This window comes from Hydractinia symbiolongicarpus, chromosome 6, assembly GCF_029227915.1.
Source record: "Hydractinia symbiolongicarpus strain clone_291-10 chromosome 6, HSymV2.1, whole genome shotgun sequence".
NCBI classification, from domain to species: Eukaryota; Metazoa; Cnidaria; class Hydrozoa; order Anthoathecata; family Hydractiniidae; genus Hydractinia; species Hydractinia symbiolongicarpus.
The window spans coordinates 14,872,629-14,890,965 of record NC_079880.1 but is presented as its reverse complement, the minus strand read 5'-3'; the positions used below and the strand labels follow the sequence as shown (position 1 = coordinate 14,890,965).

Below are 18,337 nucleotides of genomic sequence, written 5' to 3'. Positions count from 1 at the left end.
AGATAATCTTAAAAGGCGAAGAGGATGAATATCGAAAAAAATTTAAATTTCAAAATAGAAAGGTGGAACAAATGAGAAAAATAGCATCAATAAAATACACGCAAGCATAAATTATACAATGGCATGGATTTGATCACCCGTGAATATATGCGAATACAAAGAAAACTATATTTTTTGCATTCAAGAAATCCAGATAAAACTCTTGCCGTCATATCCTTCTTGAAACAATCGTCAGTAAGGTGTTACGAGCAGATGTAAAACCCAGAATCTTTTAGTAAGATCCCTTTTATTCTGATCGCTCGCAACCATTTTTTACGAAGTAGGTTGTTTGACTTTTAGTAAGTAAGATTACTTGAATTCGTACTACAATCTTGGACATAATATTATTGGAAAAGGCCGATTTTTGGCTTTTCTCGAACTGGCTAAATGGAATTATCAAAACTCTGCAGCAGGCAGGCTGCAAAAGCTTCGCTTTGGGAGATGTGTAGGCCAGGAAGATAGCGTCGAAATTGCGCTACTGGCAGTTTCTGCCATGTCCGCATTTCGGAACAAACCACACGACGGCCCGCTAAGGTGCTAAAATTCAGGGAAATGGGGTGTGCTGACGTCAGCAAAAATTAGTATGGGTTAAGAATTTGAAACTAACCAAGTAACTTGAGATCTAAGTCTGTTTGCGATCATTGACAAGTTCGTAATACCTTTGTCTTTTGTAGAAACAGTTTTTATAACTGCTTGTGGGACGAACAATGAAATTCGACCCTCTTTTCCAATAAATTTAGTCCGGGATTGTAGTAACAAATATATCAAAAAAATTTTCTGCGGTTGGTTCCCCTTTAATTATAAGGTTTTTCTCAGATGCTCAGAAGGCGTCTAATTGATGTAAAACAGCTTCAAGGAGTATGGCAATGAAAATATTTAACCACATATTGAAATTGAGAAAATTGCCTTAGAATGGCAGTTTCAAAATTAGAAAAAATTACTTTGCCCCCCACCCAACATTTTTTTTGTTTTTTATCCTTGTCTTAACGCAAACATAAATAATGATGACAATAAAAGGGGTCATACCCAGGATCAAATACAGTACTAAGCCTTTTTCATCAATAGCGACACCAATCTGAATCTCCCGTTTTTGCAATGCACTTCGGGACGACCGGGGTATCTGGAGTTAGTGTTAACAGAAGAATTTGTTGGATTGTATTTGTTTTAATTATGCTTTTTACTGAAAAATGATTATTAAAATGCAATCTAGAGGCACTTAAGAAATATTTGTGTTCCCGAGGCATATCTTTATCTGATAGAGGGAGTTGAAATCAGCTGATTCAATTATGAAAGTCCTAGCTGCCCAGTTACTTAAACTTCCAGATTCACCGTTCTTGGAGGAGAAAAGCAGAGAGATACAGGATCAAAGAGCTGCAAACTTATGTGTTGATTTTTTAATAATTTTTTTTCCTGAGGAGTTAAAATTAGGCTAGATGAATCTTCTTATACTTCTTATACATTCCAGACATTACCATAAGCTGTCTCAGGGACCATGCAAAAAAAGTATTTCAGAAAAATGTTGTAAAGAAGGGCACAATCTGATGTTTGCAGGTCATGTTAGGATGTTGAATTTAACAATATTTCAAGTTATTTCAAGGATTGTTTCATTCGAGGTAATGTAGTGCCACAAACAAGGGTTAGTAAAACACCCTATAATGTTTGAGTGTGCATAATATGACAGTCGTGAAATTGTGACTGGAGAGTGTGGCTGTGTTGCAGGATACAGCGAGTCGTGCAAGCATATTTTCGCACTGTTACATTTTGTTGAAAATAAAGTATTACTGGTATTTGCACTCCCAAAACACAAAAGTGGCAAGAAACTGTTACCAAAAAGGGTAAAGTTCATCAGCTTGTACTCTTAAACTTAGTTAATTTTAAAAAACCTCATCCAGAAAGCACCGAAATAAAATGTCTAAGAAATATGTTTGATCTTCATCCACCTTAAGATCGACATTAAACTATTAACCGGAATCAGAAGGTAAAGCTTCTGTTCTGTACTTCAAAAACAGTTACATTGTTTGTGAGCACAGTTATAATAAAGTGGCAAGCAAACCATTAAAGATGAAAGAACTGGTGGTGGGTCAATCGACGTCTGATGATTTCTATAAATTATTGAAAGAAAACCGTACTGAAGCACAGATAATAGAAATTAAAGTTTTACCTAGAGGACAAAGTTCGAAGAAATCATGGTTTGATTATCGCTACGGTGTTATCACAGCTTCAGTAGCACATGCTGTTCTTGATAAATATAACCGTTTAAACTCTAAAACTTCTGCAATAAATAATTTGGTTGCTAAGATATTGGGGTATACACCAGTTCCAAAGTCTGCATCACTTTCATGGGGTATTGAACAAGAAGTGTATGCTAGGAATACACGACAACAAAAGAGTTTGCATAAGGGTTTTTCTTGCAAAGAAGCTGGCCTGAAAATACATCATGAAATATACGCTTGATGCTAGTGTTGATGGTCTTACTTCCTATATTTGCTGTGATGTGATGTCAAAAAGTACCATAAAATTAGGAGTAGGTGTTTGCATAAAATTAGGATTGGGTGTCTTCTGTTATGAATCGGTCACTACATGAAACAGCATATACAAGTGATATGTATGATATTGAACCAGATTTTGTGCCAAATATTATTTTTTTAAGGTGTTATGACTTTTATATGTGCTATAGGTCTGATAGTGTGCAGCAAAGTTCTTAGAATGTTCTATCCACTGTTTAGTTTCCAATTCCTTCACACTTGTTGAATGTCCCAGCAAAGTGAAATAACATGCGAAGCAAGTGGCAGGATAATTAAGCAGTTTCTTGCACGTATTACGCCATATCAATGATGAATATGCGCTCAACTATATAATACACCTGTGTATCAACCTAGCCATTCTAAGAAAGCCACCTGGGAAGATTTTTGTGTATGAGCGAAATACCTTTTTGAAATTGCAAAAACAAGGCTTTTGATGAAAAAGTACGTCTACCCGACTAGCTTGATATACCCTAAATCCGCCACTTATATCATATTTTTGGTTTATTTAACATTTGGTTTATTTTAGATTTTTTCTTTTGTCAAAAATAAAAAGAATTATTAAAGTATTTAAAATTCGCAAATAATTCTATTTTTTATTACTACATTTGAACAAAAAAAATCAAGTTTTATTTATCACTTGACAAAAATATTCACACACTAAACAATTCAGAATGTGAGGTTAATTATTAATTCATTCATATATTGCTGAATCAGCAATAACCTATTTATAAACTCAATATATGAATGTGTGAGCAATGGCCGCTTGGAATTGCTTGAATAATTTACTCCTAAGCAATTCAAAACTTTGAATCATCTTTCGAGCGATACGATATTAAATGAGCAAACAAAACTTAGTATCAAATCAAAGAGAAAATTTTTCGCTCAACTCTTACAAGAATATTTGAACTTTAATGAAAATGACGGGATAACATAAATTTATAAAAGAGTCATGCCAAAGCTGAGACTAAGTCACAGCCGTTTCACTTTAGAATAACTGTTTGGCTAATATTACTAAACTATGGCTCGCTGTTGTGAAGAACTTCGAGTTTCAAATTTTTATGTTTCACTATTGGTAGAAGGTTTGGGGGTAGCGTTTTTGGTGTTCATTGGTGGAACAGTATTACTAAGAGTTGATGTGTCTAAAAGTAACTATATCGCAGAAGCTTCGATGGTGCTTGGTTTTACATTAGCCGTGTTGTCACAGTGTTTGAAAGATGTTTCAGGATCTCACATGAATCCTGCTATTACTATAGCCTGTATGTTGACAAGAAGAGTTTCGTTGTTGAGAACGTTCATGTATATTGTGTTTCAGTGTGGTGGAGGTATGAAAATTCTAAAAATTAGAGATTAAGCTTCGTTACTGTTCATGTGTGTAATTTTAGGTTTTTAAAAAGCAATACACCTTTCTCGAATTAGTTTTCTTTCATGTACTGCTGCTATTTCTCTTGCGAAAGCAAATTTGTGCTAATAGACCTCTGCTTAAACCGAGGCTAATCAGTACAAGTCGAAAATAAAGAAAATTTTTATCGTAACATTAATATCACCAATACAGTATTTTCACATGTCAGATTATAGTTAAAAATTTATACGCACACAAATTTAATAAAAATTAAAAATCTTAAAGATATAAAAATTAAAAACACATGATTTGAAAAACGTGTATTGTATAAGCAACTGTGGGAATTCTGAAAAACAGAAACCAGAAAAAACATTATTCCTTTCTTTCATTACCACAAGCAACTATTAGGCTTTAAAATACATCAACTATTTTTATTTAGATGGTCTAAACAGACTATTTTTTTCTCAGGTCCAAACATCCTCACCTATTAAGTAGGCGCAATAAAACGAAATGAATTTCTTTCCCACAGGCATGTAGGAAAGTTGTCTTAGGGCTTCCAGTGAAAGCAATATTAGATAGAAATGTGCGGATTCAAGCAATTTTGCTAAGCGTCATAATTGTCTAAAAAAACGTGTTATAAGAAAGGGAAACTTGTTTGCTAGGTGATTCTTACCAATCGCGTAACCAGGGTATTTCGCCTTTTTGATTTCATAGTAACAGCTCATGGGCAAAGCGACCCCGGGGACAGAGATGGATTCGTAGCTACGTATATTATTGATTACTTCATAATTTGAGGTAACTCAGAGTTTTAATAAAAACAGTGCTCAGAAAATCAGAATAGCACGTTGTCGAATGAAAAAATATTAAAAGTCACCAAGTTCCACTATATAGGACCTGTAAATATAATAAATAAGTTGATAAATAGCGATACACCACTTTCTTCAGCCACCCGGTATATATACGATTAAGGATTCTCAACGACTTAGAGATTTTGATCCCATTCACGAAGAAACTCTTTCAAAGGGGCAGGAAGCATATTTAAATCGATGTGGATGAAATAAGTTAAGTTATTTGTTCAGTCTGATCTTGCGTTGCGATGAAATTCATCTTTGAAGAAAAATTGCAACCTTTTGTTCATATTTTAGGTATCCTTGGTGCACTTGCTCTAAAAGAAATGACTCCAGCCTCAAAACGAGGAAATCTAGCGATGACTGTATTAGCAGAAGACATATCCATAGTAAAGGGGATTGGATACGAAATGATATTTTCATTTATTTACGCTTGGGTTTATTTTGCTTCAAAAACAGCAAGAGATACTTTTAAAGGTTTTGGTGGACCTTTGGCAATCGGTTTAACCTATTCTGTTAGCCATATTGTTATAGTAGGTTAATTCTTCTTCTTCTTCTTCTTCTTCTTCTTCTTCTTCTTCTTCTTCTTCTTCTTCTTCTTCTTCTTCTTCTTCTTCTTCTTCTTCTTCTTCTTCTTCTTCTTCTTCTTCTTCTTCTTCTTCTTCTTCTTCTTCTTCTTCTTCTTCTTCTTCTTCTTCTTCTTCTTCTTCTTCTTCTTCTTCTTCTTCTTCTTCTTCTTCTTCTTCTTCTTCTTCTTCTTCTTCTTCTTCTTCTTCTTCTTCTTCTTCTTCTTCTTCTTCTTCTTCTTCTTCTTCTTCTTCTTCTTTTTCTTCTTTTTCTTCTTTTTCTTCTTCTTTTTCTTCTTCTTCTTCTTTCTTACGTGATACCATTATATATTTCAGCTTCCATATACTGGATGTAGTTTAAATCCTGCAAGATCCTTAGGACCTGCTGTCATGAAAGAGGAATTTGAAGATCAGTGGGTAAGCTCATGTTACCACCATCTATCAAATTACAGCGGTTAAACCCTTTAATTGTGACGTTAGTTATTGGCTCATCATGCTGAAATGCTCAAATATACATGCCTTTTTTTTATTGTTATAGATTTATGCTGCTGGTCCAATTTTATCAGCCAGCTTAGCAGGTCTTCTTCATGATTTTATATTTGCCAAGGCAAGAAGAAGACCTCGTCCAAGGTCTTGTAGTCTCACTTGTTGCAAGGTAAAATAACAGAACATTTTAAAATACAAAATACATGCATTTTCTTATACCGCAAACGTTCTTGAAATAATACACTAACTATGCAATCAATTTTTTACATCTGAAACAGTTGGCACCACTCGACCGGGTCAAACGCAAATGTGATGCGTTTGACCCGGTAAATTCTTCGCAACAATAGCGTATTTCCTAAATTCGGGTTTCCACTTAAAGAAAATGGTTAATCGACATGGATTGACAAAACCTAGAAAGCAATCGTACTTTTACATTGCACCGACGTCGATTAATTCGACCAATTTCGAATAAGTGGAAACCTGCCTGAACATATATAAAATTTTATTCAGAGTCTTATGAACTCCTTAGTAAGGCTAAGAACATAGTAAGTGAGCGTTGCACGTTTTTTGTTTTTCAAACCCCTGTAAAATTGTGTAATCTGCAGACCTATTTCCCTTCAGCCTAGCCGTGAAGAAGCTGCACAAGCCAAGTATTTTGATGAAGACTACACACACCGGCATACGATAATTGAAAGACCGACAGACAGTGGCGTCTAAACATGTTGTTGTTGTTATAGCAACCTATTTCACGACATCAATGAAAAAGTTTCGTTATTATTAAAACAAATCAGCAAGCGAGAAATCATACTGACATTATTGTATTAATAGGTTTGTCATGTTGGTAAAGTATACGCTCATAACACAGTGGCGTTACGGTGGGTGTAAAACTAAAACAGGGCGTAGTCTTAATTAATGAAAACAAGGTTATATTTATATAATGTTTGCATCATCTGTAAATGAGAATGAAAATATTATTGTATAGATATTTTGAAAACCATGATAAAGAAAACAGATTGTGTTTATTTTATTCATGATACACGTTCGATTTATCGGTGTAAAGGACAGGACAATCATCTAATTTTGGGTTTTGGGTTTCAAAAATTATTTTTGTTTGTTTTAAGATTAGTCATACAAACTTAGTAGTGAAAGTTTCTTAAATTTTTTAAAGTATCCACATGTTTATTATATAAGAACCACATTTAAAATAAGTGCACTTTTAAATAATTTTACAAGTAAATTTTAGCTCAAGCGACATAAAGTGAGATACAAAAAAGATGGTTCGACATGTCGATTTCGTTTTTGATGTTTTTAATCCCTAGCGTGTTTATGTTTATTATAAGAACAAAATTACAAGACACAAAAAACTTTATGTTAAGATTTTAAAACTTAAACTTGGTTATTTGTTTAGATTGTTTCTTAAGGAGAGGCGAACTGCGCACGACACGACACCTGAAAAAAAGTTCATGACGACAGTGTTGATTGTGAAGACCAGGCTGTCTGGGTAATCTGCTTCATAATAAATCAATTTACAGGTTACAGCCAACATGACAAAAAAGTCCTAATACAAAGACTAAGAATGATTTGATATTAAAAAAAATTCGTAGAGTTTTACCTAAAACTTTGCAGGACGACATCACACTAGACCTAAAATATAGAGCAGTTACTTATTTTTTTCATCCCATACAGATGAAAATTCAGTAAAAATTTTGTTAGGAAGAAATATAGATACTTGTTGCAAAATAGAGTAATTTATTTGTTATCATAGTAGTTATCTTAGTGGATTTTAGGATTTAGAAATAATTTTTTGTTCGCCCTTCCTATAGACGCAGTAGACGTAGCCATTTTAAATATATAACTTTTTACGCGCGCTTTTTAAGCGTCTGCGGTCAAATATCAGATATTATAAAAGCGGCGGAAAAGCACGTAGACAATATTAAAACTCGAGACGCGGGAAATGATATTTTATACATCATCTTCATCCACTTTGCTGAAATCATAAACTTAAATAAATCCAGAATTGGAGGCGTAAATTGCAGGTACTTATTTTTAAACTGTCATTATTTAGGCGTAAAAAAAACATGTTTTCTATAACTTCCAGTCCTCTTAAATATCTGTCTGCAACGGTCGTTTTAAACAAACATCACGTGTAAAATGCGAAACATGAACGGCTTGTGTAAATGTTGAATAGGGTTGATTTTGTCTCAGGTAATATAAAAATTTTAATATTATTTTTTACCACATTGTAGTAAAATTTTCTTAAATCTAGACAAAATTAAATTTTGCCCACCAACTCCGACAAACAGCCTCGTGAAAGCAAAATTCGAGGTAGTTTCAGCTTTAGAATATGAATGAATGAACGAAGCATCAATTAATTTTTTTACATAATTACACATAATATATAAATCATCACAAGAGAAGACTGTTTGTTTTCATTATAACGTAGCACATAACAACATTTTCATAGAGGTAGTTATTATGACTTATGGACAAACTGATATTTATTGAGTCACTCAAATTCAACTGAAATGTGTTCTAACGAATTGTTAACTTGTTCTCCTATTTTAAGTGAAGATTGAAAAGTCACAAATATTCTTGCACAGTTTTCTACATGATTCTGGTACGATTAAGAGTTCCAGCTCTCAATTTCACCATCTTCTCATTTACTCTAATAAGTCCAAATAAGTGTGTTTGCTTTCGTATATATCTTCTAAGTAATCCTCGCCGGTATTCGTATCCTCTTTATTTTTCCCGCCAACTTCATCATTCATAGATTCAGACAATTCTCCTTTATTTTCGCAATTACTCTTTCTTGTAACATTTTCCTCCACCATATTATTCCCGATCTCCCCTTCACTGCTAATTTTTGGCACTGCGCTTATAACGGGGTTACAAAAGCTCTCATCTTCCACTATGACGTAATCACTGTCCCCATCTTGATCTGGCTTTTTTTTCTTATCAGAAAACTTCAGCTCTTCGTAAATATCCTCGTTTTCAATCTCTACAAGTTGAAGTCGAGGCCAGGTCACCCAAGGTTCTTTTCTTTTTAAACTCGTGTATAAGGATTCTTTGACGTGTTTAGGGTCGATATCTGTGTATTCAAAATCTTCTTTGTTCTTTTTAATCGTTTCATGTAGAACGTGTGTAGACTTTCCTGAAATAAGGAAATAATTACACGCTTGTTTCTAAGCTACGACAAGACTACGAAAACAGCTACGAAAACAGCTACGAAAACAGCTACGAAAATATCTACGACAAGACTACGAAAACAGCTGCGAAAACAGCTACTAAAACAGCTACGACAAGACTACGACAAGACTACGAAAACAGCTACGAAAAGACTACAAAAACAGTTACGACAAGACTACAAGACTACGAAGACAGCTACGACAAGACTACGACAAGACTACGACAAGACTACGAAAACAGCTACGACAAGACTACAAAAACAGTTACGAAAAGACTACAAGACTACGTAGACAGCTACGACAAGACTACGCAGACAACTACGACAAGACTACGAAGACAGCTACGACAAGACTACGAAGACAGCTACGACAAAACTACGTAGACGAAAATAAAACACTGACAATTACGGCTGTACCGTAATACCGACACAAAAACAAAATTTACATACTAATTCTTTTCTGTTTTTTCTTCACCATAATCAAAACAATGACTAGCGCTACTGTAAATAAGATGACACTGATCGATGCAGCAGTTATGATACTCTTGTTACTCGTGGTTGCTTTGTCCTTCGCTCTATCTTCTTTTTTCTCAACTTCACTAAAAAATGGTGCCCGAGTCGTTGTTTTCATCTGTTTTTTCATGTATTCGTCATACTCTAAATCATATAAATTCTAAATCATCACCCGTTTCTCCAGTGATTCTTAGGTGGAAGTGGAAAGAAGTCCTGCTAACGAGGTTGAAGTTACTTAATAATGAACCTCGTTAAATTATAGAGTTTCGTAGGTAAGCAATAACAACTTTAAATCCAATTCACCTTCTAAATTATATATCACCACATTAGCAGCTTTCTCATTGTTTACATCATCAACAAAAATTGCTTGTGCATAGAACATCAACGCCTTCTCTTGTACAAGTGTTGAAAGAGAGAACTGCTTTCCTGATTTTGTAAATTTACTCTCCCTGCCAATAAAAGCCACAGCATTTTTCGTTAGATACGGACCAAGCTGGTTGGATTCGTAGAAAACTATTTTGTGCATTGTGGGTCTGATATATACACCAAAGCTTTTTAGCCTGCCTTTAGGTGGGTGACTAATTTCCCATGCGATTTTAACTTGCTTTTTAATGTCGTATTGTGGAGTAAAGACCTTTAATGTTCCACCCTGAACTAAAAATAAAATATGTTGGGTTAAGCTAGAGTTGTGTTAAAGATTAAGAACAGAGCATACCACTGAATAGACAAGAGAAAGGGAAAATTCAACATCAGTGAAACTAAAAAAGTTAAAGTTGACTTCCAAAATGCAGTTTTAAGTACAACATTAGTAGGAACGTTACAGAAAGTTTACTAGCCTAACTTTTTCGCATCCTGCTGTTAACCTATTAGACATATTGATAGCATTGCTCTAAATTGCTTATGCGTCATATAGGCCTATTCGCGGCTGCATGACTCGAAATGAAGTAACTAGGCAAAGTGTGCTGGAAAGGAAACTTAACCATACGTGTTAAAAACAGAACCACCACCTTCATTGTTAGGTATTTAACATTCTGCAATGCTAGCTTTTAATTATTTTGTGTTTTTTTAGAAATGTAAGCACATCATTTCTTTGATGGTTAAGATTTTCAATTTTGAGCGACTGTATTTTGTGACGACCTAAAATTAAATATTGTCAACAAAAGTTACGACCGCCGAAAGCCATAGTTCCTGTACAGTCGAGAGTAAATTGAAATCGACTCCTTGAAAATATTTCCGTTTTTAATTAGTCAAATTGAGGGATAATTTCAACGAATTATCATCAATATGAAGATTTAGTGTCTTTCGCTTAAGACTCATTTTAAAATGATCTTTCTCCGCTATGCTTCTGTTAAACATTTTACTTTTTATTTATGACGCAGACTGTTTAGTGGTAGGTGGTTTGACTGGAAATGATTAGATTGTAGGTTCGATTTCAAAATCATCCATTTCGAGGTTGGTGCTGTCAACCCAAATAGAATCATATACTGCCCACCAACTTACTTTCAAACTGGCTCAATGCTATACTTTGCCCTAGCGGGTAAAATATCTCAGTTGCAGTCGGAGGGGAAGAGCCTCCCACCAATAAATGGAATCCCAAACGACATTAAAAAACTTCCCTTTACTTTCCTAATATCTTACCGGTACGACAAAAATTATTTCGAAACGTAATTAACAGTGCATATAAAAAGTACATTCGTCACCTTTCAACATAATGTGCCATAATGCGATGACAATTCCATATTTCAAGTTATTCATCATTGTTGGCTAGAAGAAAAGAATAGAAATAAATACCCTAAAAATACCTTATTCTTAGCCCTACAATAGCAACATGTGGTGCGAGATTTACCAAACTTACCGCACGCATTGTTAAGACTTTTAACAAAAGCAGCAAATCGAAGTTGGGATAAAATATTTGTGCTATTAATGAGGGATATAATAATTGGGAGTAGTTACCAAACGTTTTCGTTCTACAAAACTGGTGTCTAAATACAAACATTTGACAAATCGAAAGTTATAAAAGAAATCAATAATTTGCAATATCATCTTCAGCAAGGTTAGGAGAAATTATAAATTTCAAAAAATTATATTGCATTTTGGTAAAAGTTTGAAAGGTGTTGAAAAAGAATTGCTTTCTAAAGTTTTTTTCAATTTACATAAATTAAAATCCCCATTCGCCTTAGGCCTCAGCCCCTTAGAACCCGAAACAACATTTCGCCGACAATATGTTGTTATTAGACCTAATTTCTGGCCACCTGCTATCGAAAAGTTGACGAAGTTGTACTGCTGGATAGAAAATTTAATTCTTGTTTAATTTTGACCTTCATTTTGATATTTAAAAGTTTAGCTGATCCTGGCTGATGACTGTGTCGGTAATTCGGCCTTGCTGTGACTCCAATTTTCGTAGTCCAAAGTCTAAGAGTTAAAAAAATGGGTAATATATCCCTCATATTTACTGTTCTTAAAAATAAGGGTTCCTATTTTTATCGTCTGTTCTTGTTAGTTTATTTTTTATTATCACTGAATGGTGCTTTATTGACATTTAGGAAAGAAGTTTATGATGAACAAAGTTAGAACATCTCAACAAAAATATATAAAAAAAATTCTGTTGTTTTTAATTTTCATTTCAACTTACAAAAATGATAAAAAAAGCCTTAAAAATAAATAAATTAATAAATAATGATAAACTCACATTGAAATGCTATCAATTTAAGATTCTTAACGTCCAATTTGATTTTTGTCTTCTTCTTCAAACGATTTTCTAATATAGCTACGAATAATTGTTTCATCTTGTGTCATCTACGTCATGACCTCTCTTGACTCCAACAGGAACAATTAGACAGCTTCATAGGTCGCAGTTTATTCTTTTAGCGAGACAATGAACGGATGCTGTGTTACTCGATGTCATCTTACGCTTTCAAGAATATTTAACTAGATCCATTAAAGCTGAATTGGATGCAAGTACGCATGTTCGTTAAAAGAACTGCTGGTGGAAACATTAGCCATTGAAAAGTTCAGAATGATCTTCCTTCTATTAAAACAGATCTCGACTTTTTTTTACTAAAAGATCGAAATCCATACCCTTCTTGCGTTATTTATGAAGGAACACATCTTACATTGGCAAAACAAGACGAAATACTGTTATTCGCTGGAATGAGCATAATAATCCAACCAAGAATTCCGAACCAGCCAACCATACTCACCGTAATCCTGATCATCAATTTAGTTGAAAAATTTTGATGAAAGCACCTCTGAGAACGAGGTTGAGAAAAAACTTGGAAGCTTCATTTATAACATTGAAACGTCCAAAATTAAATAAACAACTTGAATCTAAAAAACTTCTGCTATTTAGAAATAGAGTGACATGACAAGAATGACAGAAATGTATACGTCTACGTTATCACAAAATGTTTACTAGCTGATAAACGTGTGATAGCAAATGTGATTTCTATGTATGTAGTTAACGATAATTGCCTTCTTTAGGATAGTTATATTTTATGTATATATGTAAATTACTTTTTAAAAAAACTCGTACTAATGTAAAAAAACGACTTTAAATTTATTACATCTATGTATGCACTATGGATGGTTTTAACCGAGAAGCTTATGCTATTTTATAAACTTGTTTTTATATTTTACATTTTTACCACAGTCATTCTATGGCGAGTTACTATAATAGATCTCGACTTCTTGTATAATAAACGAGTTATTCGCATTTACTTTGTTTTACTGCAGCTTTGATGACAAGAACACCTTATTGTGTCCCTTATAATTTTTTATAATTCTTTAAAATGAGACATATAAAACTAGTTTACCTTTCTGCAATAATCGCCTGATAGCCTTATTGGTAGAGCGTTCGCTTCCAGTGTGAAAGGTCTTTTGAACCGAGCCGAGTCATGCGAGAGACTATAAAAGTGTGAATCTATCCTTTCTGCTTAGCGCTCATAATGAGAATGGATTGATATCTTAGGCGAATGTCTAGTTGAGCGGTTGCTGTGCTTGCTTGAGCTTCGTAGCTCAAATGGGAGCTTTAAATGCACTACTCCCTCCTTTAAAATACTTTATTCGAGTGGACAGTTGTTGTAGAGCGCAACTACCTTAATTACAACATATTAACTCTGACATTATGATAGAGTTTATGACAAGATCTTTACATGGAGTTTTTTACACTATTAAGCAATACTCCTGATAACCACTGCTAATGGTTTATATATGGTTTATAGTGAAGTAAATTTTCCAAAATTATAAGAACACTAGTCGGTGGCTCGTGGAAAAATCCACGGGTTCGCCCGTCCTTTTTATACTGCATTGCGTGCGTCTCGGGTACCATTCTGCGTGACAGACAGACAGACAGACGCATACGGGTATTATAATATAGATCCTGGGACAGCTTCGTTTTTTTTCTATGTCTTTATGAAGGTTATTTTTATTAAGATTCAATAGTTGGATGGTTCATTTTAGCATATTATTGTACTTACCTATTCTATCATTGTGTTATCACGATCAGATTTAGTTGGATGTGCCTTTCAACTTAAGTTACTTTTGATAGTACTGTTATTGTCTTCATCTCTCATTACAATATTTAGTTCGGTTCTTACATCCTGTTATATTTACTAAAATAATTTACCAAAATATCTTTCGAAACTACAAAGCTACAAAGATCCTCGGCAAGTTTCGTTTGCTGTCGTCGTTGCAGTGACCATGACGTGCTAACATTATAATGGCTTCCAGTGGAAGAAAGAATATCTCTTTCTTTTGTAAAACTTGCACACAAAGTTCTGTTCAACAAAGAAAGTCGGTCAAGTTACCTAAAACTTTCTTTTTTGCCTGTAACCAAACAATCGTTACGAACCAACACTATAAAAACAAATTTAATTGAAACAAACAATATTGAGGCCCAAAGTTACTTTAGCTCACACTTCTGCCCTTCTCCTTAACCACCTTCCATTCCAACTTCGGCAAGTGGAAAGCTATAATAAATTTATAAACTTAGCAAAAAAACATTTTTTCGATAGGGCAACATTAAAGTAATGAAGCCTTACAATGCACCTAAAACTTTGAGGCCAAATAACTTGGAAACGAGGTGGTGACGTCAATGATTTTTCACCGCGTGGGTAACTAGGGACCACCTAGGACTAATTTGGGTAACTTTTTTAAACCTTGGTCCCCAAATCCGTTTTGGAGTGGATGGGTTGATGACGTCATCATAAAACCTTCAAACCGGTTATCTCTGCAACCTTTTGTCAAAAGTACATGATCCTATACATTTTCTTGCTCAGCGTTTCAAGATCTATGCGATGAAGGGTACAGTTATACTAATTTCTAAAATAAATTCTTTTTGCGCTTTAACTGCTTTTTGCCCAGCCGGCAAAAAGACATCTAAAAGACGTCTTTTTAACGGCTGATTTGTTCGTTTAATGCATCTTTTTGCAGTATCTTTTAGTCTAAACGTCTAAAAGATGTCTGTATTATCTAAAAAGTGTGTTATACACATCTAAAATGCATCTTTTATTTCTAATCTTAAAAGACGCATTTTATTTGCATTATGTAAGCATAAATGCGTTGGAATTGAATATCTTGCACTCCAAAATTTGGAAAACTACAACATTGGAACTTCTAAAACTTTTTAATTCCCTTTTCGAGGTCACCGAAATCCCAGTTTCAATGTTATCGCCTCTCGACCTTTTTGCTATACTTGTAGGAATAAAAATAGGATAATTGGAAAAAAAGGAGGAGTGCAAATAGAGAAAAACCGAGACGGTAAGTCAACCTCACCTTACTTCCTTTTAACTATGTTTTCGTCCCTGTTGAAAACTACAAACTCTTCTGCTGAAGTAGCTATTTGAGGTTATTTCACAATTTTCTCTACGGGGAAGAACAGATAAACTTAGCAAACAAAACAAAGTCAGCAGACCAATGAATTTCTGCAGCTTCAATTTGCGGGGTCTTTTTGCAAAGTAAAAATCTGGAAACATTTTTTCCTTCTAAGCGTTTTGAAAGGGAACGTTGTTTTTGAAGAGCTGTCTAAAAATATCATTGAGTAGGTTATCACGACATATGTAAACAAACTAAGTCCATAATTGAAAGGAACAGCCGTGTTTTAAAGAATTGTGAAAATGTCAACAAATTTTTTGAAACAAGCTTAAGAAGACAAACACGAACAAAAACTTTATAAGTATATAATTCCTACGCGACCTGAAGATCATTTATCTTGGCAGATCAAAAAAAACACTTTGACGCACAGATGTTGATATTTTTACGACATCAGACTCAACCTGTCACATTTTGAAGTGGTGAGTACCTGTTTCACTTTCTTTCAACACCAATTTTGTGTAAAATAGTTATGTAACCTCAAATCGTTTTAAGACGGATTTTCATGAAGCGAATAGGGAATTTAGGGGCAATTTAGCAGAGAAATATCTCTTTGCTCTTTACGAGAAACAAAGGAAGCATTTATTTTGGGGGTATTAACATCAAAACAGTTCTTTTAAATTCTTTTCAATAATGAATTCTTCTAAGAATAAACACTTCTGGTTGCCTTCTGATTTATTGAAACTTTACAGCGTAGTATTTCGCCGTTAAAATGTAAAGCATACGATTTTTGACGAAACGAATTTTTAAAGTAAAATCAAATGTGCAAATCTTTTTATCTCACTCTACCAAGAGATCAAGATGATAGAAAGAAGTTGTTTTTCCCCTTTCCTGTAACTTTATTCAATTTCCTGCTTTCTTATCACCGTCTTGTAAGTTAGAGATGGAGAGAGAATACACTGGACATTTTGTTTCGTCAGTTTTTAGTATTTTGTAGTGAGAAACTTCTTATTGTCCGGATTTATTTTACGTTTCATTTTTCAGATCAAAATTCTTTAAACATTTATTTTTAAGTGTTTGCAGAGCCTGCTCAAGTTTCATCTGCTAAGGACATAACATCTTGTTTATGTGTCAGAGCAGAACGTTTTGCAATATTTTGTAAAATAACAAAGCGTTGGCAAAGCACTACATCTTTGATTTCTTTATATACATTTATGCTTTTGTCCGTGTTCAACAATTATTGATTTTATTTGTAAATTAATTATGATTTTTGCGTAATTATAAGATGCCATTGCCTTAGCTCTTTCGTGACAAAATTTTATGTTGAAATTTGGAGTATATGTATCACAACAAAGGGTGTCTGCCAGAACCCCACTCCGTTCTATAAATTTCTCCTATTTCACTGATATATTTCGTTGGGAAGACTTACCAGAGTAATGCTACATGTTGCATGCTGTAAATCTTTTTTGTGTCTTTCAGTAAATTTGACTGATCTTATTTTTAGCAGAATTTTAGGGTAAAATCATGCTGTTCATCGTGTTTCTATTCATTACTTCCTCTTATTCTTTTTTTATGTTATAATATACATTTTCTTCCTTCGGTTGGTGGTTCAATTCAAACTTCTTACTTTCTGAATATGTTTTGTTTCAAAAGTTCAAATTTTTACCAGCATTAGCGTCAAGGCTGTTCTAGAGTAAGTCATCGTTGCATTTTATTTTAGTTTCATGCAACACACTTCAATTGCTGTTATGGATACAGAAACCTTATCACAACCATATATGGAAGGTTACTTGCGTAAATTCAAGGTAAGAGAGGATTTACTTGCGTCTGATTTTTCACTAAAAAAGGGGGGAACGATAGTGTGATTATATCGCATTGGTTCTGTAATAACCAGTTATAATTTTATAGAAAAAAGACTTTTTAAGTAAGAAAAGGTTAAGAAATTTCAACCTTTTTTTATTCTGAAGTGGAAAGGAGGGTTCAGTTTACAAAAAAGTGTAGCGTTGCATCTGAGGAGAGCACTAGTGTGTATTGTCGTCTGTTTCAAGAGTTTAAACATTTAACAGTTATTTTTGAACTTTTTTTAAAAGCACTATTTCTAATAAAATCTATTAAGGCGGTGATCCGATTAATCGAATTCGATTAATTGGATCGTTTATCATGTAAAAATCGTATGCTTTCGGCATGCTCCAGTCTTGTCGAATTCTATATTTAAAAAGTCGGACCGGTTCAAATTTTTCGATTAATCGAAAGGTTTTTAGCCAATCTAAATGCTTAAAATCTGTGCATCAAATGTGCGTTCAAAAAATGTGAGTTTCTATATAAAAAATAAAAATTATTAGCTAGAGAAGCTTTAAAAACATAATGTCGTCAAAAAAGGATAAAACAAAAATTAACGAGATTTTTATCAGTGAACAAAGCTTATTAACAGAAAAGTTACAAATAACACACTCCGTTTCTAACGTTTTCTTAAATTTTTAGTTGTTGCAATAATAACTGTAACAGCTGCGAGTTCAACTTTGTCTTCACTCTCTAAAGACATTTTATCGAAAGGAAATTATCAAAAATCTGTTCAGTTTTTTCTTAATGTTCAATATAATTTCGATAAATGGAATTCGATTAATTGGATCGTGTATCATCTCCTTGCCACCTGTTAAGTTTCGATTTTATTTTGATGCTTAATATAATTTCGATAAATCGAATTTGATTAATTGGATCGTGTTTTACCGCCTTTATCCTCCGATGAGAAATGTGAAAGGTAATAATTATATAAATTGATGTCCAACGTCTCTCCCGAAACGTCACCTACTATAACATTAGGTTAAGTAAAGGTTAATCCTTCAATTATAACATGAATACTGAACAGAAAGACCGATATGTTCGCATCTTAGTGACATGGGGAAGACACATGTTCAAATATGATCAAATACAATTCGCAGGAGATAAACTTTCTTCCAAAATGCCACCCAAAAAATTAACTCTTCAGACTCGTTTTTTATTTCTTTACAAGAAAGCCATTTTTAAGCGTG

At 33.8% G+C, this 18,337-nt stretch overlaps 3 protein-coding genes across 6 annotated transcripts in view; 2 read left to right on the top strand and 1 right to left on the bottom strand.

The window, feature by feature from the left end:
• Positions 1-3,416: 3,416 nt before the first annotated feature.
• Positions 3,417-7,543, top strand: LOC130647145 (aquaporin-5-like). 2 transcript variants are annotated; one of them, XR_008982807.1, is made up of 6 exons: positions 3,417-3,886; positions 5,049-5,284; positions 5,654-5,734; positions 5,856-5,972; positions 6,425-6,631; positions 7,212-7,543. XR_008982807.1 is itself a non-coding variant. In XM_057452903.1 (5 exons), exons 1-5 carry the CDS (start codon positions 3,583-3,585, stop codon positions 6,518-6,520), a joined length of 834 nt encoding a protein of 277 aa, XP_057308886.1. In that variant the 5' UTR covers positions 3,417-3,582; the 3' UTR covers positions 6,521-6,814. The 2 variants fall into 2 exon arrangements, 1 of the variants encoding a protein (XP_057308886.1); XM_057452903.1 differs by lacking the exon at positions 7,212-7,543 and having other exon boundaries at positions 6,425-6,814.
• Positions 7,544-8,156: 613 nt separating this feature from the next.
• On the bottom strand, positions 8,157-15,624 carry LOC130647144 (uncharacterized). 2 transcript variants are annotated; one of them, XM_057452902.1, is made up of 5 exons: positions 12,190-15,624; positions 11,201-11,912; positions 9,804-10,154; positions 9,438-9,644; positions 8,157-8,954 (listed from the first exon to the last, which is right to left on the bottom strand). In XM_057452902.1, exons 2-5 carry the CDS (start codon positions 11,256-11,258, stop codon positions 8,464-8,466), a joined length of 1,107 nt encoding a protein of 368 aa, XP_057308885.1. In that variant the 5' UTR covers positions 11,259-11,912; positions 12,190-15,624; the 3' UTR covers positions 8,157-8,463. The 2 variants fall into 2 exon arrangements, with proteins under 2 accessions (XP_057308885.1, XP_057308884.1); XM_057452901.1 differs by having other exon boundaries at positions 11,201-11,264.
• The window catches only part of LOC130647143 (uncharacterized), a 21,122-nt gene continuing 17,981 nt past the window's right edge, over positions 15,197-18,337 (top strand). Inside the window, exons 1-2 of one of the 2 annotated variants that reach the window (XM_057452900.1) lie at positions 15,197-15,257; positions 17,029-17,113. In XM_057452900.1, the coding sequence (XP_057308883.1) occupies positions 17,033-17,113 (81 nt within the window). In that variant the 5' untranslated portion in view covers positions 15,197-15,257; positions 17,029-17,032. Of the gene's footprint in view, positions 15,258-15,650; positions 15,791-17,028; positions 17,114-18,337 lie in introns of those variants that run through there. The other variant, XM_057452899.1, reaches the window with a different exon arrangement.